The sequence below is a fragment of the Amblyraja radiata genome, chromosome 13 (genome assembly GCF_010909765.2).
Source record: "Amblyraja radiata isolate CabotCenter1 chromosome 13, sAmbRad1.1.pri, whole genome shotgun sequence".
NCBI lineage: Eukaryota > Metazoa > Chordata > Chondrichthyes > Rajiformes > Rajidae > Amblyraja > Amblyraja radiata.
In genome coordinates, this window is record NC_045968.1 from 27,882,564 (window position 1) to 27,907,801 (window position 25,238).

Here is a 25,238-nt window from a genome sequence, read left to right on the forward strand (position 1 = left end):
AGAATTAAGGGATGGAAATTTAGGAGCAGAGCCTGGGAGCTAGTTGATTAAGACATCTCATCAACCTAGAGGTTCTGGTGTATATAAGGTCTGCCAGTATACTTTCATGGTTGGAACTCTTTCCGTGCCAAATGTCAACTTCCAACTGGTTCCCATTTCCAAAAGCTCCTTTACTGGTGATGCACAAGATTTGAGAGCAAGAATAAACAATACATTTTCAGGTCGTGAGGTGTTGACCAGCGGGGTGTTTTGGATGAAGGGAATCAAACATAATGCATCCAAAAATAGACACAAAATGTTGAAGTAACTCAGCGTGTCAGGCAACATCTCTGGAGTAAAGGAATTGGTGACATTTCAGGTCGAAACACTTCTTCGGGTACCTATCACGAAATGCCACTTATTCCTTTTCTCCCGCTGAGTTACTCCAGCAATTTGTGTCTATCTTCAGTGTAAACCAGCATCTGCAATTCCTTGTTAAAGAAGGAACTGCAGATGCTGGAAAATCGAAGGTAGACAAAAATGCTGGAGAAACTGTTGGAGAATGTTTTGTCTACCTGCAGTTCCTTCCTGCACATAATGTATCCAAATTTGCTGACAGTGCTAAGCCAGTGATTAGTGTGGGCCGTGGGGAGGATACAGGGGAGATAGACAGGCCAGATGAATGGACAAAGAGCAGGTGGGTGAAACTTAATATGAAAAAGTCAACCTCTCTGATAAACAAAAGCAAAGAAGGAGGAGTTTTATTTAATAGTGAGAGATTGAAGATGAATTACTGAAAGTGGATGTACAGATTCAGCAGACAATTATGCAGATCAATGGTATGTCGGGCTTTATATTAGGGCGGTACAAGAGTGAAGATATCTTGCCCCATTTACAGGCGACTATGATGAGGCTACATCTGGAATATTGTGTCTAGGTCTTCTCTCTCTATCTAAGGAAGGCTAGACCTGTATGGTGTATTTTTAACAGGAAGTGGGATTACACAGACATTTAAACACATGAGAGGTGATCTCATTGAAATGTATACATTTCTGATGGTTCTCAACAGTATAGAATGTTTAGTATAGCATGTCTCCCTGACTGGGCTCTAGAAACAGCAGTCACATGTTTCAAAATATCAGCTCAAACGTTTCAGACTAAGATGAGGAGGAATCGCCTCATTGAATGGAGACAAAATCTGTGGAATTTCATCCACAGAAGGCTGTGGAGGCCAACTCTCTAAATATATTGAAGTTTGGGGTAGATTTTTAAATGCAAAAGACTCCAAAGATAAACGGAAAGAACAAGAAACGGTATTAGGGTAGAGGATCAGCAGTGAGCATATTAGAAACATAGAAACATAGAAAATCGGTGCAGGAGTAGGCCATTCGGCCCTTCGAGCCTGCACCGCCATTCAATATGATCATGGCTGATTACCCAACTCAGTATCCTGTACCTGCCTTCTCTCCATACCCCCTGATCCCTTTAGCCACAAGGGCCACATCTAACTCCCTCTTAAATATAGGCAATGAACTGGCCTCAACTACCTTCTGTGGCAGAGAATTCCAGAGATTCACCACTCTCTGTATGAAAAATGTTTTTCTCATCTCGGTCCTAAAAGATTTCCCCCTTATCCTTAATATTGAATGGCAGAAGAATCTTGAAGTCCATGTTTTACCTTGATTCCATGCTAGTCCTGTGTATCTTTATGTTTATTACAGGATAAAGGAAACAGTGCACAGATATGGTCAATAAACCCAGATTTAGCTCTGGGGAGTTTTGAAGCAAAATAAATCATTACTTATTTTGATATTGGGGCAGTGTACTGTGATAATTATTTTGCTTTTATTACTCAAGAACAAGACGTACTGCAAACAAAATAAATGTCACTCTTGCTCTATATTTGCATTTGTATAAAACAGTTTAATGATTGTGTCGAATGTTGTTTCCAGACCACATCAAAAGAGATGAAAACTAGAGGTAATAGGGGGTTCTATACACACACCAGAGGAATGCATGCATTGGGTAATAATGATAACCTTCAGTGTAGAGTATTTGAACTGCTTCTAGTGTAAACTCTGATCACGTAATAATTAACAAACTTTCCATTTAAGCCTGGATTGCTGGTATTCTCCCAGTGCCTTGATGAGCTTGTTGTAAGCAGTTTACATTTCAGAAACATAAAAGAGGGCAGGGATCACTGTTGCCCAGTGGACCATATGTTTTCAATAAAGTAGTCTCCGCTCAATTCTTCAAATTCAGTGCCCTCTCCCAGACCAAAATAACAGGCACAGAGGCCCAGTTTACACCCAGGGTTGGGCAGACCGCAGTGCTGGCATGACCGACAGATCCTTGAAATAGATACTCTATTCTGAGTCTGTCACGGGGGCAGATTACTGGGCGGACAAAGGAATAGATTTGAAGATGTGCTGAAAATAATGCAACATCCAACCTGACTCCTGGGAATCTCTAGCCTATGACCACATAAGGTGGGGGAGAAGCAGTGCATTGGAAGCACAAGGATCTCGTGCAATAGCGGTGGAATGAGTGGACCACTTCGCAACCTGCCTGCTCCATCCGTCACATTGCTGCTCTATCTGTGGTGGAGTCTGCAGTTCATGTCTTTAGATCAGCCACACGTCTTTATCTATATTCATTACATCAGCAATTCAATACATTCCCTTAGAATGCATCACTCATGTTTCCTCAAGCAAATTCACCAATTGAGCCTCGCTCCTCTGGTCTTCAGTTATGTTAAATCCATGCACCCATCCTAATAAGGTCAATGTGTAGCATTATGACATTAGCTGTCCCTAGAGTCCTCAAAACAAAAAAGTTGCAAGAAAATGGTGGTGCAGCGGTAGAGTTGCTGCATTACAGCGCTGGAGACTTGGTTTAGATCCTGACTGCAGATGCTGTCTGTACTGAGTTTGTACGTTCTCCCCATATCCACGTGTGTTTTCTCCGGGTGCTATGGTTTCCTCCCACACTCCAAAGACATACAGGTTTGTAGATTAATTGGCTTCGGTAAAGATTGTAAATTGCCCCTAATGTGTAGGATAGTGTTTGTGTGCAGGGTAATTACTGGTCGACGCGGACTCGGTGGGCTGAAGGGCCAGTATCCGCGCTGTAACACAAAACTAAAATAAACTAAACTATCACGTTGTGGGTAGGATTGGCCTTCAGTTAGCGAGCATTTCTATCTCCACACCGCTGAGGGTTGCACAGGGAGTCTGGCGTTGGCTAGTCATAATCCTGCTGGATTGTTTTTCGCCTGCAAGTAAATAGTCGGGCTGGGTGTGCCTGTTAATCCAACAACTGTCGCAGAACAGAATTGCCCCTTGTACATTTTCAGGCTGGGATTCTAACTGTGACTGCTGGATTTGTTTAAAATGTTGGGCAGCTGTCTGCACACTGCTGCTCTTTAACCAGGCTGTGATCCCAATGGAAAAATTCTCCGGAATATTTTGTATTACTTTTGCAACTAATCATTCATATGCAAGAGGTCCCTGCATCTCCCTGTAACTTTGTGAACCCCCCCCCCCCCCCCAGTAAAACTCTGATTATTCGCCATCCAATTGCTGGGGAAATTCCAACAATCCAACATTCTGGCTCGTTCATTAATGTGGAATGTGAGCCAGGAGTCCAGCTTGAAGGCATGTTCATAGAGTCATAGAGATTTACAGAATGGAAAGAGGCCCTTCGGCCCAACTTGCCCACGCCGACCGACATGCCTCATCTACAGAAGTCCCACCTGCCTGCTTTTGACCCATATACCTCTTAACCTACCCTACCCATGTATCTGTCTAAAGGTTTCTTAAACGTTGCAATAGTACCTGACTCAACTACCTCCTCTGGCAGCTTGTTCCATACATCTACCACCCTTTGTGAGAAAAAGTGACCCCTCAGATTCCTATTTAATCTTTCCCCCTCACCTTAAACCTATGTCCACTGGTTCTCGATTCCTCTAATCTGGGCCAGAGACTCCAGATCTATTCCTCTCATGATTTTATACGCAAGGTGTGCACAAAAGCCAATGGACTGGAGCATGTCTGGGGCCAGTGTCACGACTATGGTGGGATGAGCGCCGGAGCAGGATTGGGATCCGGAGCAGCAGGGGTCAGCACTGTGGGTAGGATTGCAGCCGGAACCAGGAACAGAACCAGTGCCTGCATATTTCCTGCTCCTTTTGAAGTATAATGACTGAAACATTTATTATACATGTAAAAATACTGAAATAAAAGTATAATGATGGAAGTAACCTCTTTTGTCCAGCAAATCTGCTGCTTCGGCACCACCAAGATTCCAAGGATGGCGGGAATCAATCAAGTCACAAGAAGCTGCCAACATAATCAGTATATTACTGCTGGAATTTGATTGTAGGGTAGAAGGACCTAAAACCAAAACTGTTACGTTTGAGTACGGTCACAAGGCTGTGAGTGGGCTGTGGATGAGTAACAATCGCAAACAGTGTTACTTATCCATAGAGCAAATGTCAGGCTTGGTATTACTGGTTCAGAGATGCCAGTGTTTAATTAGTGGTGTTGTGGCCCAGAATTCTCTGTGTGTCTCATCAGACATGTCTACGTGGAACAAACCAGTGTGGAACAAACTGACAGGTCAGGAAGGCTGAATTTCTCTGTTGGACTCCATATGGAACAAAAGGTGGAGCCCAATCTCAAAAGTTATGCTTGGTGGTCAGTTCTGGGATCCTGTGACTGGTTAGACCTGTCCAAGCACCCAAGGGCCTATTGGTTTCAAAGGGGACATAGAAACATAGAAACATAGAAAATAGGTGCAGGTGTAGGCCATTCAGCCCTTCGAGCCAGTACTGCCATTTAATATGATCATGGCTGATCATCCAAAATCAGTATCCCATTCCTGTTTTTTCCCCATATCCCTTGATTCCGTTGGCCCAAAGAGCTAAATCTAACTCTTTCTTGAAAACATCCCGTGAATTGACCTTCACTGCCTTCTGTGGCAGAGAATTCCACAGATTTACAACTCTCTGTGTGAAAAAGTGTTTCCTCATCTCAGTCCTAAATGGCCTACCCCTTATTCTTAAACTGTAACCCCTGGTTCTGGACTCCCCCAACATGGGGAATACTTTTTCCTGCATCTAGCCTGTTCAATCCCTTAAGAATTTTATATGTTTCTATGAGATATCCTCTCATCCTTCTAAATTTGAGTGAATACAAGCCCAGTCGACCCATTTTTTCCACATATGTCAGTCCCGCCATCCCGGGAATGAACCTGGTGAACCTATGCTGCACTCCCTCAATTGCAAGAATGTCCCTCCACAAATTAGGAGACCGAAACTGTGTCACCGGGGCCCTGTACAAGAGGACCTCCTTGCTCCTAAACTCAAATCCTCTCTCAATGAAGGCCATCATGCCATAGCTTTCTTCACTGCCTGTTTTACTTGCATGCTTACTTTCAGTAACTGATGTACAACGTCACCCAACGTCACCCAACATCAGTCTGAAGAAGGGTTTCGGCCCGAAACGTTGCCTATTTCCTTCGCTCCATAGATGCTGCTGCACCCGCTGAGTTTCTCCAGCTTTTTTGTGTACTTTCGATCTTCCAGCATCTGCAGTTCCTTCTTGATCACCCAGGTCTCGTTGAACGTCCCCTTTTCCTAATGTGACACCATCCAGATATTAATCTGCCTTCCTGTTCATACCACCAAAGTGGATAACCTCACATTTATCTAGACTATACTGCATCTGCCATGCATCTGACCACTCATCCAACCTATCCAAGTCACCCTGCAGCCACATAGCATATTCCTCGCAGCTCACTCTGCCACCCAGCTTTGTGTCATCCGCAAACTTAGAGATGTTACATTTAATTCCCTTGTCTAAATCATTAATATATATTGTAAATACCTGGGGTCCCAGTGCTGAGCCTTGCGGCACCGCCATTTTGAAAACGACCCGTTAATTCCAACTCTTTGCTTCCTGTCTGCCAACCAGTTCTATATCCATGTCAATACCCTAACCCCAATACCATGTGCTCTAAATTTGCACACTATCTCTTGTGCAGTAGAATAAAGGGAGATCTAATTTGTTCATACATTTTTGGACTTAGATGATTGTTTTAAATTGCTATTTATTAACTAATATTTAAACTTCTCAACATCAGAGGTGTTTAATAATTATTAAAAAATCACTTACAATTGGCAAAGCTGGCAGTGAGGCAATGGCGAGATGTTAGGTTAACCAGATATTTTGAGGCAGGACCTCCCACTGCACCATCAGAGATTGTTTTGCTACTCAGGCAAATGGATGGGGATTTGGGGGCTTAGCAAGACAAGCCAAGAAATTAAATACCCTTGAGCTCACACCACAATTCTGATGGTAACGATTAAATTGCTGCCATTTGTCACACCCTCAAATGACATAAGTTTTCAGATTCCAGCAATAATACTGGACTGTATTTCTTTTCATAGCTCGTGGGTTATTTTGTATTCAGTCAGTTGTGCAGCTGGTAGTGCTGCTGCCTCACAACTCTGGTTCAATCATGGCTTCAGGTGCTGTCTGTGAGACATTTTCACATTCTCTGTGTGACTGCATGGGTTTCCCCTCGCATCCCAAAGACAAGCATTTTGGCAGATTTATTGAACAAGTAAATTGCTGTATTTAAATGACCATGGTTTCTTTGCCTGTCTTTATCCTTATAAGGAATGCCAGTATTTACATATTTCTGCCCAGTGCAACGCTTTTCCAGTGCATTGAGGAGATTGGAAAGGACCCAAGATGAAAACCTTCCTGGAAGGATAATAGTAATCTATGAGTCATAGTATAGCATCTTCAGGAAGGGCACAAGTAATGTTTGAGACATTTGGACAGACACATGAACAAGTAGGGATTAAGGGAAAGAGCCATGCACAGGCAGATATGCCTGGTTTAATTTGGCATCATGCTTGACACAGACATAATGGGCAGAATGGCCTGTTCCTGTGCAGTACCATTCTATGTTCTAATATAGAACATAGGGCAACCCAGTGAGGTGACTCCAGCATCATCTGAGTTGCATTCCCCCTTTCACAAGGAGATACAGATCTTTTTGATCTCCAACGATTTGAAGGATTCCTTCTTGTGAAGAGAGTTGCATTTTAGTTGGTTGCACACTTTATACATTTATTTAACTCTGAGTTTAATCCCTAAAAGCTAATATTTGAAAATGATGTTGAAGGAATAAGAGACCTCTTACCCTGACCCAGCTGATCATTTTCTAAACTTCTCTGGGTGTTGCCTTTGCAACATGCTTCGCAACATGTCCCACACTTCAACAACAAATCTTAATTGTTCTTTGCTCCCGAGGCCTTCCCTAACAGTTCATTCGTTCACCGGTTGGGTGAAGTGGTTCAGCTGTAATAACTACTCTGTCCCTTTTTTGTATATGACATCTGCCTTTGTATTTTCGCTTGGGTGATATGTGGGAGGGGAGGGGACATGATTGAAGGACCTGGAGAAGTGCAGTAGTGGGATTGGGAGCCTGGATGCAATGAAGAGAAAATGAGGAAAACATTCTGTGGAGAGAATTGAGATATGTAATAAGTACTCAATGTTGTTAACAATGCTTATTTCCTTTCTCTTTGGCAGATGCTTTTAAATCCTTGATACACATTGCAACCAATCACACCAACTCTATGTTCAAGACAGGCTACAGAACAATGGCAAAGGAAGCATCGGAGGTGGTGAAGGGTTTGTTTACAGACATCTCCCTGTATGTCCTGGACTTGGGCGCAAGCATTGAAGACGTTGTCTTGAGTTTCTTCGACAGCCTCTTTCCCTTGGTTTACAATCGACTGATCCACCCAGGACTCAGCGAGATTTCTGTGGATTATTCCGAATGTCTCCGCTTGACCAGGCAGGATGTCAATCCCTTCGGTGCATACCCTATGAAGATGGCAGCTGAATTGTCCAGGCCACTCCAGGCAATGAAGACGCTCCTCCATGCTTTGAGCATTGGCAACGAGGTGATCAACATGACCGAGAATGTTGTTTTCACCCGGGAGTGCTCCAGAGCTCTGGTGAAGATGGAATACTGTTCTCACTGCCATGGTCTCACTCTGATCAAACCCTGTGTCGCCTATTGTTTGAACGTCATGCGGGGCTGCCTGGCAAATCTGGCCGATATTGATCCTCATTGGCGCCATTACATTTCAAATCTGGACGAGCTCACCAGTGTCATTCTGGGATCACGAGGTGTGGAGCAGGCCTTGCTCAGGGTGGCCCCACTTGCTAATGAAGCCATTTTGTACGCACAACTGAATGGACTGGAAATCTCCACAACAGTAAGTAATAAATTATTACAACTTCTTACTGCCAGTGTTCTGGCATGTCCAAGAGTTGGTTTGAGATTAAACTGAGGGAATAGGCTGAAATTAATTTTCACCATTTTTTTACACACATTTAGTAATTTCCCATGTTTTAGCCTCGCATTATATCAATGTACTTAATCATTTCTCTCAGTCACTCAATTCATCAGTGTTTTCTCTTCCTGCCCCTCTCTCTCTGCCTCTCTCTCTCTGCCCCTCGCTCTGCCCCTCTCTCTGCCCCTCTCTCTGCCCCTCTCTCTCTGCCCCTCTCTCTATGTCCCTCTCTTTTCCCCTCTCGCTCTGCCCCTCTCTTTTCCCCTCTCTCTTTTCCCCTCTCTCTCTGCCCCTCTCTTTTCCCCTCTCTCTCTGCCTCTCTCTCTGCCCCTCTCTCTTTATGCTCCTCTGCCCCTCTGCCCCTCTCTCCCTGCCCCTCTCTCTGCCCCTCTCTCTCTCTGCCCCTCTTTCTGCCCCTCTCTCTGTCCCTCTCTCTGCCCCTCTCTCTCTGCCCTCTCTCTCTGCCCTCTCTCTCTGCCCTCTCTCTCTGCCCCTCTCTCTGCTCCTCTCTCTCTGCCCTCTCTCTCTGCCCCTCTCTCTCTGCCCTCTCTCTCTGCCCCTCTCTCTCTGCCCTCTCTCTCCCTGCCCCTCCTCTCCCCCTCTCTCCCTGCCCTCTCTCTCTCTGCCCCTCTCTCTCTGCCCTCTCTCTCTGCCTCTCTCTCTCTGCCCCTCTCCCTCTCTCTCTGCGCCTCTCTCTCTCTGCGCCTCTCTCTCTGCCCCTCTCTCTCTGCTCCCCTCACCTGCCCCTCTCTCTCTGCCCCTCTCTCTCTGCAACTCCTCTCTGCCCCCCCCTCTTCCCCCACTCTCTCCTCCTCCCTCTCTCTCTGCCCCTCTCTCTCTTCCCCCCTCTCTCTCCCCTCTCTCCTGCCCCTCTCTCCTGCTCCCTCCCTCTGCCCCTCTCTCTCTCTGCCCCTCTGCCCTCTCTCTCTGCCCCTCTCTCTCTGCCACTCTCTCTCTGCCCCTCTCTCTCTGCCCCCCCTCTTCCCCCCTCTCTCTCTCCCCTCTCTCTCTGCCCCTCTCTCTCTACCCCTCTCTGCCCCTCTCTCCTCTCTGCCCCTCTCTCTGCCCTTCTCTCTCTGCCCCCCTCTCTGCCTTTTTCACTGCTGCTCTCTGCCCCCTCCTCTCTACCCCCCACTGCCCCCTCTCTGCCCCCCTCTCCCTGTCCTTCTCTCAGCCGAGTGTGCATGCTTCTGTGGCATTGAGTATTTTCTCTAAGTTACCATCCTTCTTTGCTTATCTTTGCCTTCATTTATCTGTGTGCATGTATGTGTATGTATGGCATTTCTTCCTCCTTTTTTTTCACTTTTCCTCCCTCACCTGCTTATTGGTTTGCCTGGCCACCCCCTTTCCTTTCTCTGTACCATTGTAATGTGAAGAGTAAATATGTTTCGGTTGACCTTGATAAAAGCTTCTGCAGACATGAGCTCCATGGCAAAAATCACCAGCCAATTCCTGTGACAGTTCGTTCTCACTATGTGATTGTGCGAGACTGTTTTTCCTTTGTTGGGCTGTCAGTATTTGAAAGAAAGAGAAATCTGAATTGTAAACTTGGTCATGGCTTAGTGAACCTTTGTCAGACGATCATTGGTTTAAGTTATAATCCAGTAACTTGACCATGTTGGAGAAAACAGTCCAAGTTTGTCCAACCTCTCCTTATATCTAAGATAGACAAAAAATGATTTAAACCAGTTTAAATGCGTTGCAGGAAGGAAAGTTTCTGCTTGGTAAACAACTCTACCTGACAGTGTTCCATGTATCAATGTATCAATTTTATTTTAAACCAGCATCTGCAGTACATTCCTACACAACTGGCCTTACAGTATATCTCTAATGCAGGTAAACCCGGGGGGGGGGGGGGGGAAGAAAGGACCAACATTACTTAAAAGAGTACTTTTGTAACTTTGTCGGTGCCTTTGTGGCGACTCTTTTGTGTACTTTATATGCAAAAACAAAGAACAACTGTCCCAGGTACATGTGACAATAAAATATCATCATCATCAAAGCCCTGGTGAACCTCTGCTGCACCCTCTATACTTCCTGTAATGCAGAGACCAGGAGTGTGCACGATATTCAAATGTGGCCCAACAAAGTTTTATACAACTTCAACATGGCTTCAGAACTTTTATACTCAACATCCCAACCATTGACAGCAGGCAGGCCATATGTTTCCCACCCTATCCACTCGTGTTTCCACTTTTGGGAAATGTTGGAGGTGCACTCCATCTGTCTGTACATCAATCCTGTTAATAGTCCTGCTATTTTCCATATACTCTCCTCTTACATTCGACCTCCCAAGCTGCAACACATCACACTTTTCTGGATCTGCAGCTGGACTGCATCTGCCATTTCTCCGCCCAAGTTTACAGCCGATGTATACCTTGCCCTATCCTTTGGCAGCCTTCCTCATTATTCACAACTCCACCATTTTTTTGCGTTGTCTGCAAACTTACCAATCAGCCCACCTACGTCATTGTCCAAACCATAAACAAAACAGCACTGATCCTTTTGGATTGTGACTGGTAACTAACCTCCAGTTAGAATAACACCCCTCTGTCACTATGCTTTGCCTTGTGTGGCCAAGCCAGTTCCAATCAACAACGATACTGTGTATCCTTGGTTGTAGATATGTCACCAATGCATGGGAATATTGCGGGCTGTTCCAAAGTGAGATTGTACGATTAGGAGAGGGAGAGGAGTGGAACCTGTAAAAAGTTCATCTGCTTGAATAAACATTGTGACCATTCAAACCAGTGGGCTAACTGTAGATTTAAGTATGAACAGGAAACTAAAAACGAACCGAGTGGAGAAATCAGATTTTTGTTTTCCTGTGGGCCACCTCCATGTATTTTTCTTTTGTTTTTGTGATACAAGTATTGGATGTTTTTTTTTCCTTGCGGACGGTTTTTAATGAAAGGAATGCAGGATCTGAGATCGTGAGCACACCAAGTAAATAAATAAACCAGGAGAACGGCGAAGGAAATTTAGTTTTTTACTGTTTTATGGGAACTTTTCCACAAAACCCAGCAGAAGAAAAGTGTGAGAAGCCTCATTATCCCCACAGGGAAGAGCATTGCCAGATCTCTATGTGCCGGTGAGCTGCATGGACGCCTTTGAGTTATGCTGTGAAAGCAGGCTCTGAGCATGTTGTTTTGTTTGTTGGCAGCGCTCCTGATTTCAGCTTGAGCCTTTCAGTGTTGAACTGGCCGCCACTGGGAGCTGCAGATGCTTGAAACGATTGCATGGTTACCAGGCAGCAGGCATAGACTGCACCCAGTGATGTGGAAAGGGCCAGGGGATTGTTGTTGGCTGAGCTCATCACTTTTTTTTTTAACACCTCATGGCTCCTCCCTCTCCAGCCCTGCCAAAAGTGGATGCGCATTCCCCCAGGCTGCTCCAAGTCACCTTCAAGGAGCTGCGGGGCGATTACTTTTACTTATCGACACTTCTCCTCACAAATGCAATGCCAGCTTTGGATTTACTCTCATATTCTCTCCCCATAGGTTTGGTACCACAAGCGTCGCAAATGTTTCCTGGCCTCGTCCACAGTTCACATGTCGGATTGTCAACAGGCCACATGCACACACAACACACAAGTGCACTGAGGCACTTGTATGTACTGTACATGTGCGCACACAAACACATGGGTATAAATGCACATATACATGCACACACACAAGCATAGCCATATAGAGAAACACAGAAGCTGTTAACATAGTAGAACAGATATGCACAGATGTATGCACACATAAAAGTAAGGAGGAGAGGATAAATAGTCAAAGAGACCATACACACGCAGATGTATGCAGTCTGCAAACAGAACACATGAAGAAGCATGCAAACCCACTCTTTGACAGGGGTTGTGCAGCACCCTCTCTCACTGTTTCTCCCTCTGTAATTCCTGTTGCTCTCCGGCCCTACAACCACCTTTTACCCTGAACTCACTACCGCAGTCACCTGTGTTTCACATCTTCTCCCATCACCAATGGCCCATTAGGGACTCCACCCTTCCTGAGGTCATCTGTTGCTGGCCCTGTTTTGTTCTGACCATCCCTATCTTTCAGTCTGAAGAAGGGTTTCGACTGGAAACGCCACCTATTACTTTTCCCCAGAGATGCTGCCTGACCCACTGAGATACTCCAGCATTGTGTGTTTATCTTGTGGTATAAACCAGCATCTGCAGTTCCTTCTTATGCACTCTAGCAGGCTTAATCAAAAATAGGAATTCTGGTTACACCATGTTCTTTTCTCTATCCTAGTTAAATAAGCTGGTTCAGCAAAGAGTGCAAATGGATCCCAGAATTCTTTCCTTTCATTTAAACACAGAGCCACGGTCATTACATATTCTTAACATGGAAGAAGCTTCTAAGGCATTGCAGCCTTGATTTAATTGCAAATTACCTTTATCTTGGTCCACAACACCATTGTGAAATTTGAGTTATATCAGATTTTGAGCCCCAGAAATATCGACACAACCCTGACTAGAATGGAATACATTTCTCCCTTACATGAGAGCTCTGCTCTAATTGAGAACACCAGGAACAGCTGGGAACTATGTACGTGAGCCATTTCCAACAATAGACACATTCAAATGAATAGAAAGCCTCAAAAGCACCTTTCACGGGACAAAGTTCTGACACCAAACTAATTAGGACATTTAGACAGATGGTCTAAATCTTGGTCAAACTGTTAGATGATAAGGAATGAAAAGGAGAAGAGTTGGGGCCGAGGAGACAATTCAGAAGAAAATTTTATATGTGAAAGAATGACTGTGCTTGGTAGCTTTTTAATGAATTTTTGTGGGTTCAGAGTTTAGTTTTCTTTCGGTTCAATTTTAACACAAAGGTCAGTGGAAAGAAATTAAGAGCTAGATTGAATTGGAGAATATTTTTCATAACATCTTTCCCTCGTCAAGACAGAGAGAGTTAGATATAGCTCTCAGGACTAACGGAATCAAGGGATATGGGGAGAAAGCAGGAACAGGGTACTGATTCTGGATGATCAGCCATGATCATGTTGAATGGCGGTGCTGGCTCAAAGGGCCCAATGGCCTACTCCTGCACATATTTTTAATATTTCTATGTTCCTATGTTTCTGGCCTCGTGAAATGCTTTTGAGTTTAGAGCTACAGCATGTAAGCAGGCCCTTTGGCCCAAACTGACCATCGATCACCCATTCACATTAGGTTTATGTTATCCTACTTACTCATCTTCCCACAAGGGGGATTGTACCGAGTCCAATTAACCTACAAAACGCACGTCTTTGAGATCCTCCAGAGCAACCGGAGGAAACCCATGAGGTCATAGGGAAAATATACAAACTCCACATGGACAGTACCCAAGGTCAGGATCGAACTCTGGTGTCTGAGCACTGTGAGGCAGGCACTGGCACGACCAGCTGCTTCACAGGGCCAACCAATTAACTCAGCAATTTTTTGTTTTGGAGAAGGAGTGGTTCCAAATTAGTGCTAACTTTATTCAAAATGTGAGTTTAAACTTTTTTTCTCGTGAATAAAATCTGTTGTATATTGATTCAATCTTATTTCCTCAGAGAAAATCATATTATTAAAACCACAGTTGACTTTCTGACAGAGGTATCTAAGGATACATTTTTATCTTGCTCTCTTGGTTTTAGTGGCTGCTTTCAATCTTAGATTCAACTTTGTTTTCATGTTGATTATTTCAATGTGAGCTGGGGCTGTAGAGAGTTTAGATTTTGCCCAAGTCATCAATTAGGACAGCAGCTGAGAGCTTGCATTGGCTATAGTGGTGTCAGCTGTTGGTGCCATAGATCCCTAGGTCAGTGTTGCCCACATCACCACAGGAACCAAGTGGCAGTGCTTCACCTAGGGTGTCAATGGGAGTCAGATGTTGTACAGTTCAACACATCCAAACAAGAACTGGGCAGCACGGTGGTGCAGCGGTAGAGTGCTGCCTTACAGCGCCAAAGACCCGAGTTCGATCCTGACTATGGATGCTTGTCTGTACAGAGTTTGTATGTGCTCCCCGTGACTTGCGTGGGTTTTCTCCAGGATCTCCAGTTTCCACCCACACTGCAAAGACGCACAGGTTTGTAGGCGAATTGGCTTGGTTTCATTGTAAATTGTCGCTAGTGCGTGTAGGATTGTGTAAGTGTGTGGGGATCGCTGGTTGGCATGGAATCGGTGGGCCGAAGGACATGTTTCCATGTTGTCTATAAACTAAACTAAACTACTTGGCTGAACTTTGCACAACTACATGGAAATACAACTACGAGAAACAATCGTTTCGCCGAATACCTCCGCTCGGTCCGCATTAACCAACCTGATCTACCAGTGGCTCAGCACTTCTGTCGGTTACCGGGCTGTATCTCTCAAAAAAAAAACTGGGCATGGAGGAGCAGTTCAATCACTCTACAGTGTCAGTGATGGCCCAACCATTGTTTAAAGTAGGTCTATTGGATACCGAGAAATAAGGAGACAATTAATGCATTTCCCCTCACATTCTTTGTTGGGCATAGTTAACCTTGATCTCCAAGTCTCTTACCTCCTGTCATGTCTCCTGTGCCTCACTTCAGTAACTTTGTATCACTTTGCCTCAATTGTAATATTGGGAAGTTTGAAGAAGATTTTATTTTGGTGCCAGTCACAATCTCTGGGTCCTATATTTGGGCCAAGGTTGTGCTTTCGTAGAGGCAGTGCCATACAGCACAGAAGCAGGTCCTTCCGCAACACAGTCACACCAAGCAGCAAGAGCTGAGCTGAAGCAGAATGGCCCAGGCAAAATGTAAATGGCTGTAATCTTGGTGGCTGGTCATTGAGCTACCAAAGCATAATTTCTGGAACTTCATCCCTAAAGCCTTTCTCTGCTCTGCCTTTCTTCCCCATGTAAGAAGCTCTTAGAAACCTAATACATTTACTTATCTTTTTGTTGTCTGTCCCACCTGCACAGTGTCAAAAACAAATTTAAAATCCTCCTTTTGAGACCATTTATTAATGGAGTCGTTGCAGTTCAAGGCTGTGAAAGAGAATGGGAACAACCTTTTTGGTCACCGTTATCTCGGTCCATTCCTGACTTCATGTGAACATTTTGTAGATGGGAGTAGGGCCAGCTATATGTTGCAGGGTTCTTTACCACCCAATCCTTGGCCCTCCTCAGGTCAGCTAACAATACCAACAGTGGAAAACTAACTGAGGATGATGCAATGAAGCAGCAGTTAGTGCTGCCACCTCGTTGCTCCTGTGACCCACCTGAGTTTGGGTGTGTGGAGTTTGCATCTTCTCCCTCAGGCCAGCATCGGTTTCTTCTGGGTGCTCTGTTTTCATCCCACATCCTAAATGCTTGTTTTACGTTGGCTACTCTAACTTGTTCCAAATGTCATAAGCAAATCAAAGGGTAAATAGGAAGATAGGGAACAGAGCTTATGGGATAGTTTAAGAAGATATTTTGGATGCTTACCTTCATTAGCCAGGGCGAAGAAATATAAAAGCAGGGAGATGTTGGTACAAATTATTAAACAATGGTTTGTCCACTACTGGAGTATTGTGCACAGTTTTGCTTGCCAAACTATATGGGGTTTTGAGGAGTGACTAGATAGATTTGTTTTATTATGAGTGGAGGAAGCTGAGGGTAGACCTGATTGAGTTGTACAAAGTTATGAGTGGCATAGATAGGCTAAATAATAGGAAACTTTTCCCCATTGAAATGTATAAAATTAGAGCATGGATTTAAGCTAAGGCTTCAACGGTGATCTTAGGAAAATATATATTCACCCCGAAGGTGTTTGGAATCTGGAACACACTGCCCGAGTAGGGTGGCAGAGGCAAAGACAGAACATTTAAGATATATCTGGATAGGTGCTTGAATTAACAAGGCATAGCTGGACCACATGCTGGTAAATGGAATGGCTATGAATGGGCACTCAGTGGCTGGCAAGAGCAGGATGGGCTAAAGAGCCTGTTTCACTGCTGTCTGACTCTGATTCTATGATTAATGAGAAAGTAATGTTGGAACTGCAGGCAGACTTTCTGTTGACAAAGCCCCAGCTATCTCTGGACTGGGTTATGTAATTCAATGCCATCAGTGAAATGCAGTTAGGTATCATTGTAGGAGCCTGCTGCAATGAAGGGTATGTATTGAAGTGCCAGTCAGTGATACAAGAATTTCAGACGTCCGTCTCTGGGGGCGTGGATGTGGCATGAAATTTCAACTTCACTCCATGCAGGCGTGCTGTTTGATTGAACAGGAAACATTACTCGCTCCCTTTGTCAACTGTCAACAGTGCCCAGCGATGTGGGCAAATTCATCCATAAGCTGGCAACGCCTGGTCCAAGAAGCATAATTAACAAGACTGAGTTACATATTGATTTACTGGGCAGAACCTTTGGCCACACAGATTCATACATCTCTGTGTTGGTTCTCCATTCTGTGCCGGGTTACCCGATTCACATGAGGTTAAAGATGTTACTACGGTGTCTAGCCTCTTTGGCCAGCAAAGCATCTATTCTAGAAAGACACAAAGTGCTGGAGTAGCTCAATGGGTCAGACAGCATCTGTGGAGAACATGGAACAAGGAACCTATCCATCTTTGCCAGAGACGCTGCCTAACCCACTGCGTTACTCCAGCATTTTGTATCCTTTTGTATAAGCCAGCACCAGCAATTCCTTGTTTTGGCAAAGCATCTATTGTCTCCACCACCCATACCCAGAGGCTGAGGCTTGTGCCATCTGCCAAATGCCCTGCAGTAACTTGAAGGATAAGGGCAGCACATGGAAACATCATCACCTGCAGCTTTCCCTTCAAGCCACACACCATCCTCACTCATGGCTCTTGTACCATTCATATCATGTTTTTATGTCCAAATCCTGGCACTCTCCAACAAGACTGTAGGAACATGCGGGTGCTTGATGGTTGGTTTGGACTTGGTGGACAGAAGGGCCTATTTCCATTTTGTATAACTCCATGATTCAAGGTTGTTTTCCACCACCTTCTCAAAAGCAATATGGGATGGACAATAAATGCTGGGCAATCATTTATCAGCATCGCCAACATCCCACAAAAAATAATTAGTATAAAACATGAAAAACGGAGCCAATGGGCCTGATTGCAGCATTGTGAGGTATACATAGTGTCCACCCTCCCTTGCAATGACCAAATTACCTGCAGATCCCCACCTGGAACAAGTATCAGGAATGCTCATCTAGTCTATAAGTGGGAGTGCTGTTGGTACAGATGGAAGCAAATCCCATCACCTGTCAGTGCTTGTTTCATTCATTGTGCAATTCTTCTAAGATAGTTGGTTTAGGTGATTATATCTGCTGAGGAGCAGGTTACTGCTGATTGAGAGTATGCCCCATCCCAAGTCTACACAAGGTCACTGTGAATAGACAGACACAAAATGTGCGGAATAAGGGAGCAGTATAATAACAGCTAATTTGGGGGTCACAATATCCCAATGTGAGGACAACAAACTGGGTTAGAGTAGGATTAGTGTAAAAATGGGCGCTTGATAGTTGGTGTTGACTCAGTGGGCTGAATGGTCTTTTTCCATACAATATCGCTGTATGACTCAATGGGTGAATTAACATGTGTAGGAAGGAACTGCAGATGCTGGTTTATACCGAAGATAGGTGCTGGAGTCTCTCAGCTGGACAGGCAGCAGCTCTGGAGAAGGAATGGGTGATGTTTCCGGTTGAGACCCTTTTTCATACCCTTCTGAAGAGGGGTCTCAAACCAGGGTCGGGAGAAACTTTTTTTCAATCTTCCACCTTGCTGGAGATGCAATAGTTTTCCTGATTGTATCTCCGGTCCCTCTGCGGCCTAACATTGTGGAGCTGGAGGCCTTGCTTGGGACTGACATTGAGCCCCACCGCAGGGTGTGGACTTGCCATCGGAGCCGATTCCTTGCCTGGGATCAACGCTCCAACGGTGGCCTGCGGACTTTAACATCAAGGGGCTCGCAGTCTCAGTTTGAGACCGACGTCAGAAAGCTCCAAAAGCCACATAACGTCTGACTAGCTCCGACCCGGAGTAGATTGCTTGGCGTGGGGGAGCTGAGATTCCCCACCGATGCAGGAGCTTGATCGCCCTGACGAGGAGGCCCGCCGTCATCTAAGGGAGTAAGATCGTCCCGTCAACGGAAGGTTCGAGGCCCCCGTCCGCTGGAGGACAAAGAAGGGAGAGATTTAACTTTTTTTCGTCTTCCATCACAGTCAGGTACGCTGAGGAGTCACTGTGGTGGATGTTCATGTTAAAATGTATTTTGTGTGTTCTGTTGCTTTTTATTGGTATGACTGTATGGCAAATCAAATTCCTCATATGTTGCAAAACATATTTGGCTAATAAAATTTGATTATGATGTATTTTATTGAGCTACACTATTTATTGTTTGTCCATTTTTTTAACACCAAATCTACTTGTGAATTCAAGCCAATGATGAATTGTCAAGCATTTCTCTCCTGTATGCTGCTCTGAAACTGGTGGCCTGTGATAGATTGCAGTGGAGTGAATATGGACTGAAAGATCTGTTTGATCCTCTAGCTCCCTCAATTTTGCTGCACATTAATCTGGTGAGAAGTTCTCCAAGGGAAAACACAGCCCATTAATACGTGAGAAAATATTTTTGTTCATTAACCAAAAATGAAGCGATTCGTTGATCATGAAGGACTTGGAAATTGTGGTTACGTTTTGAATGACATGCTTCTGTCATCATTTTACTTATTCATTTCTAAATACAAGTATTTCCTGCCTCCATGTAGATGATCTGTGTACCAATATTTTGAAGTCATAAACTTCCACTTTGAAATAAGATGACAGAACCTTCCATTATCAGATCCTTTGGGATTGACGAGTGATGTTAATAATTAATTGATGAGTAACTTAGTCTGATGACATCACCTTGAGGGTAATATAATCAGGAGGTATAATATTTGGGTAATATAATCAGGAGTCAGCTGCTATTGGTCTCATGGAAAATGCAGTCTGATGTTACGTACAAATTGCTGGTGGGATAACATAATCTGGGATCATTATCCTGGGATTAGCTGCCCGAATACCGCTTGAGCTTTCTGGGTGTATGTGATGTCATGCATCTTGGCGATAATGAATTCATGCAACATGACTCAACTCACACTTTGTTCATGTGGCAATAGAGTCTGAGTCTAATGAGGTAATATGATTCATTTTACCTGCAGCACAGTGGCACATCGGTAGAGTTGCTGCCTACAGGGCCAGAGACCCAGGTTCAATCCTGACAACGGGTGCTGGCAGTACGGAGTTTGTACGTTCTCCACATGACTGCGTGGGTTTTCTCCGGGTGCTCCGGTTTCCTCCCACACGCCAAAGATGTACAGGTTTGTAGGTTAATTGGCTTTGGTAAAAGTTGTTAATTGTCCCTAGTGGGTAGGATAGTGCTAGTTTACAGGGATCGCTGGTCAGTGTGGACTCGGTGGGCCGAAGGGCCTGTTTCCATCACTAAACCAAACTAAATTTGATATCACATACCTGGGCCAGTGGAATAAAGGATGTAGACAGATTACGTCACTTTTTGTAATAGGATGATATAATGTAGTTGGGCTCTCATGAGAGTCCTTGGCAATATAGTTTATTATTGCTTATTATTTGATATCTGGGAGGGGTGGGAGATTGCAACCTTCGCGTGGTCCGCCCTGTTTCAACAAATGCAATCAACCTGCCGTGCACAATCAAATAAGATCAAATAGAACAAGTTGTCCTACAACTTTAGGCTGTGCACGCCATATGGAAGGTGACGTGGTATCTGGGACTTGTCTCTCAATTAAGTTATTTTAAAAAATAATTTTGCAAAAAATTGATGCACATTTATAATACAAAAACCCATCAATTTTATTACTATTTTCCTGTGGTTTTCTAGGAAAGGTTAAGATTTTCTTGATAGTGTTCCAGTGGTAAAATACAACTTGTTTTGAACAGTCAGTTCAGTCGCCTTCACATCTCAACCAATCTTGAGCTGTTATCGTGCCCAATTAATCTCATTAAATAGTCAATTTCCCTATTGTGATCTTTAACCAGCCATTTAATCTCATTCCAACAGAGCATGTGTTACCCATCCACCCAATTATTCCCCTCAGGAAAAGTTCTGTGTAAATAGTCCTGTTGAGCAAACCACCAGAATAATTATCAATGTAGCATTTCATTGTTTCTCCAAGGCACTGGCGTTCTTATACAGCTGCCTTTTCCTTACCCAGCAATGCAAACAGAGAAAATCCTATTATGAAATCTTAAGAAAGTAAATGCTGGAAATCTGGAGAAAATGCAAAAGCATCCACTAAGTCAGGCAGCATATGTGGAGAGAGAAACGGTTAACGTTTCAAGTCTGGGACATTTAAAATCAGAACTGGGAAAGAGAGAAACAAGTAACTGGTGACGGGAGAACAAAGAAGTTATCTCTGTTAGTCCGAAGGAGCATGATCTATTGTCCAAGTTATTTTACCTATTGCCTGATTAAAAATCAAGGTGAATACCGGGAAACTATCTTGAAGAGACAATTTCTCTTTCCCAGGGGCATTTTCCTTCTTTTCCAGCACTTTGGTTGAAATAGAGTGAGCTTCTCTTGATGCATTCCAACTTGGTTGCCTATTGCTCTGCCCAAGACCGCAGGAAATTAGAGTGTAGAGTGGACACAGTCCAGTCCAACACAGAGGCTAGCATTCCTCCACTATCTCACCCCCTCTAATGACAGGCAGAAGGCACAAACGTTTGAAAGCACATAGCACCAGAATCAGTAACAGCTGCTTCCCCACTGTTATCAGGCAGTATTCTGACAATATTCAAAGTTAAAAAGATAAAATAAGATAATAAGGAACATCTCACAAACAAAAATTGCACTAGGAAACCCATAAAGATTTTGCCAGATGGAAAATTTCTGAACATGACAATTTAAGTATGAGAAATGGAAGCATTTTTTATTAAGTATTGGCTTGGAGGCAAAGCACACATATTGGCAAGTTTATGGAGATTGGACTTCTGAAGAGCAGTGTCCGAGAACTGAACCTTGAGCATTGGTTTTATTATTGTCACATGGAGCAAAATACAGTTAAAAAAACGTTGAATTATGTGCTATCCAAGCACATCATATCATATTTACAATCTACACGGTACAATGGTACAATCTAACCATACACAAGTACACGATGTAATACAACGAGAAAATAAACAGAGTGCAGAATATAGTGTTGCCACTGGAGAGGAAATGCTAATAAAAAATGTGCAAGGGTCACAAGGAGGTGGATTGGGAGATCTATTTGGAAACTAAATTAAACTAAACTAAACAAGTCTCCCCGAAATCTGTCATCTGTTCCAACTATCAAATTCTCAGAGATATCTGGAGTCCTGAAGGTTGTGGTGTTCCCATGTGCCTGCTCCTTTATAGTTGGTGAGAGAGATCACAGATTATAGAGGTGATATCTGGAGTGGGCTAGGTATGTAATGGCAGCTTACATGTTTCATCCACGATGTGCTGATTAGTGGGCTGTACAAATGTTTCAGGTGAGGGATTAGATGCCAGTGTCTGCATTATCCTGTGTGGTGTTGAGCTTTGAAAGTTGTTGGTGCTGCACTTGTCCTAGCAAGTGGAGATTATTCCATCACAATCCTGACTCACTGCAGTTCACTCAGGCTCTTGACCTGATCTTGTAACCTTAGCATTTACATGGCTGGTGCTATTGAATTCCTGGCCACTGTTGATCTTCAGGTGCTGATGGCAGGGAACTCGGCAAGTCCAATGCTACTGAATGCCAATGATAGGTGATAAAGTTGGAAACAGTCTTTTTCTGAGATTATTGTATCGTGAATGAATTTGCCACATCAGCTCCAGCCTGAATGTTGCCCAGATGTTTCTGTATTCAGGCAAGGGCTGCTGAGTGACCACAAATAGAATTTGCAGAGGGATCGCAAATACAATTGAACACAGTGCAATCATCAGTGAACATCCCCACCTCTAATCCTGCAAAGGAAGAAAGGTCATTGATGCAGCAAGTTAACAAGGTTTCCTCTGCCTGAGGAACTGCTTTGGTAATGTTCTGGGGCTGGAATTGTTGACTTTCAGTAGCCACGACCATCTTCCTTCATGTGAGGTACGATTTTGTCTGGATGCCCTGTAGACTTTATCTCTAGATTATTTACAGCATCCCTGGATGGCACAAGCAATTGAAGACCACTTCGATGCCAAAGACAGTCGCACTTGCCTCCCCTCTCAAAATGTCTGTTTTTTTAGAATAGGTTATAATCCATTTTATTCCTGAGTTTGCTGTGAACACATCTGTAAAGTTTTAATATGAAAAAAAATCTGCAATATCTTAACTAACAAGAGAGTCAATTTTTAAAGCAACGGTGTAGTGAGAAACACATATAACTGTCGGGTGATTCATGCAATCTGTTTAGTCTGTTTTTTTTTGCTTCCTCTAATAGGATGCTTGCTGTTCGCAATTTAAGTAAACATGATGCACAGGCTGGCAGCTTGTATTTTGTAAGAAGTGAATCAGAGAGAGTTACTTTTATATTTTCCATCTGGGTAAAAAATTGAACCGTATATGTTCAATTAAAAATTATGATTCATCAGGTGTTTATATTGTCCTTCCAATGGAAGTGAATATGGAGGTCTTGTATATTGTCGGAAAGGCTACTGAAATATTTCATGAGCTGAGCCAAGACCAAGCATTAATGATGACGTTGCACCACTTTCTTGCCTTTCCTTGACTTGGATTTGCTTTCCAATGAATCATGGCTGATGACATTTAGATTGAGAACTGGGGGAAGAACTGGAGGATTGAGACAGAGATAGAAATTATGGTTATTGGGGAGAAGGAAATGGGGATCATGAGAGATGGAGGAAATTGGAATAAAGGAGAGAAGGCCTTAGGGAAGATGAAATCTGGAGGGTCCAGAAGATAGACACGGGGCTGCAGGAATGATTGTGAATGGTGGTTCAGGGTCAAAATCAGAGATGGACAATGGGAATCATGGCTTTGGGGGAGAGAGAAACTAGGAGAACAGCAAATGACTAGAGATGGGAGTCTAGGGTCAGTGAAATAGGAAAGGAGTCCATATGAAAAGGTAAGGATGAAGATGGACATGGAACTGGGGTCAAATGTTTGATGAAATGAGCTTTGGTATTTACTATCGATGAGCAACAGCAGCTAGGTATCACAAGTTTCCTGGACACAGTACACCAGCTACTTCCTTCGGTCTGCTTTCTTTCATCTACCAACCTTGGGTCTTCAACTTACCCTTCCCCCTGCTCTGTTCTCTATCCTTCACCTGGTTTCCCCTCTTCTGCTATGGAGGTCTTCTGATTCTGAAACTTGGCACAGAACAGTTGTTGGCACAAAACCATGAGGAAAATTATTAAGCTACAGCGGAGCCAAACTTTGTACAGTAAACACAGTAACATTTGTAGAGGTCATGTGGTTGGACTGTCACATGATCACATCCCCAGGAATGTTGCCATTCAGAGTTGGCAACATTATCCATATCCTTTGATACACTTACCTAACAAGAATCTATTGATCTTGGTCTTGAAAGCCCTAATTGTCCTAACATTCCCAGTCTCTTGGGGATGAATGTTACAGATTTCCACTTCCCTATATCGGAACAAACATTTCCTGATTTCTCTCCTGATTCCCTCATTTTCAGTATGTTTTTATTCACATTGTGGATGTGGGTGCCAATGGCAACGCCATCAATTACAACCATTTCCCATATCATTTTCAGCAGGTTCTGGCCTTCCTTCTCGAACTGCAGGACTCCACATACCATACACTCCTGCTGTACTTGAAAAATCAGCAAGATGCTGAAAATCTGACATAAAAAAAACAGTAATTGCTGGCATCAGTGAGGATAGGTGACAAATCATCCACTACGACAAACTTCGACACTGGTGCCCCGCAAGAATGCGTTCTCAGCCTCCTTGGACTTAAACTATGCGGCACGATGGCGCAGCTGTAGATTTGCAGCCTTACAGCGCCCGAGACCCGGGATTGATCCTGATTACAGGCACTGTCTGTATGGAGTTTGTACGTTCTCCCTGTGACCGCATGGGTTTTTTCTGGGTGCTCCGGTTTTCTCCCACACTCCAAAGACGCACAGGTTTGTAGGTTAATTGGCTTTGGTAAAATTGTAAATTGTATCTCTTAAATATAAAGTAAAGTCTATAGTAAACTGTAACAAGATCAGGAACTACTTGCTTCATGCAGAACCCCTAGAGATACATATGAATGCAAGTTATTGGGAATTTCTTATTGATAAAGACAAATTGGCAGATGATTGAGATTAAATGGTGATGATTTGAAGTAAATTGGTTTGGAGGTAATTAGATGGATTAGATTATTCTGTGACTGGACATACATGGAAAAAGTTCCAAGCGTTGATTAAATATTAATCTTGCTTGGTTGGAGGAGTAGCATGTTTTGGAGCATATATCATTCCTCAAAAATCATTGGGCCTCAAGACCTTGTTGTACAGAACAGTTATTTTCTGATATAGTGAATTCAATTGGCTGGAGACTGGTCGAGACCAATAAATATACAGTGCTGGATTATCTTGTCTGGCTGAAGATGGTTCCAAGTAGTTCAGTCTTGTCATTTGCACATGTTGAGAAGAAAGAGATTATCTAATTGTAATGGAGACAATTCTTATGTGGCTTGGCAGGATTGATGCAGGAATTATATTTCCTCTGGATTGGATATTGAGAATCAGGAGCCAGAGTCTCAAAACAAGGGGTCCGCCATTCACAATAGAGATGAGAATAAATGTTTTTATCCAGAAGGAAGCAAATCCATGGAATTCTCCACCTGAGGCCTGGGGAGGCTCCCTCATTAGGTATTTTCAAGATAGCTTTTTGGTTAGAGCAAATTTACAGTTTGTGGAG

At 43.7% G+C, this 25,238-nt stretch overlaps 1 protein-coding gene across 2 annotated transcripts in view; it reads left to right on the forward strand.

The window, feature by feature from the left end:
- The window catches only part of LOC116979760 (glypican-5-like), a 463,239-nt gene that overhangs the window by 138,131 nt on the left and 299,870 nt on the right, over nucleotides 1–25,238 (forward strand). For both annotated transcript variants that reach the window (XM_033031524.1, XM_033031523.1), the window contains exon 3: nucleotides 7,587–8,281. In XM_033031524.1, coding sequence (XP_032887415.1) covers nucleotides 7,587–8,281 — 695 coding nt within the window. The remainder of the gene's footprint in view (nucleotides 1–7,586; nucleotides 8,282–25,238) is intronic.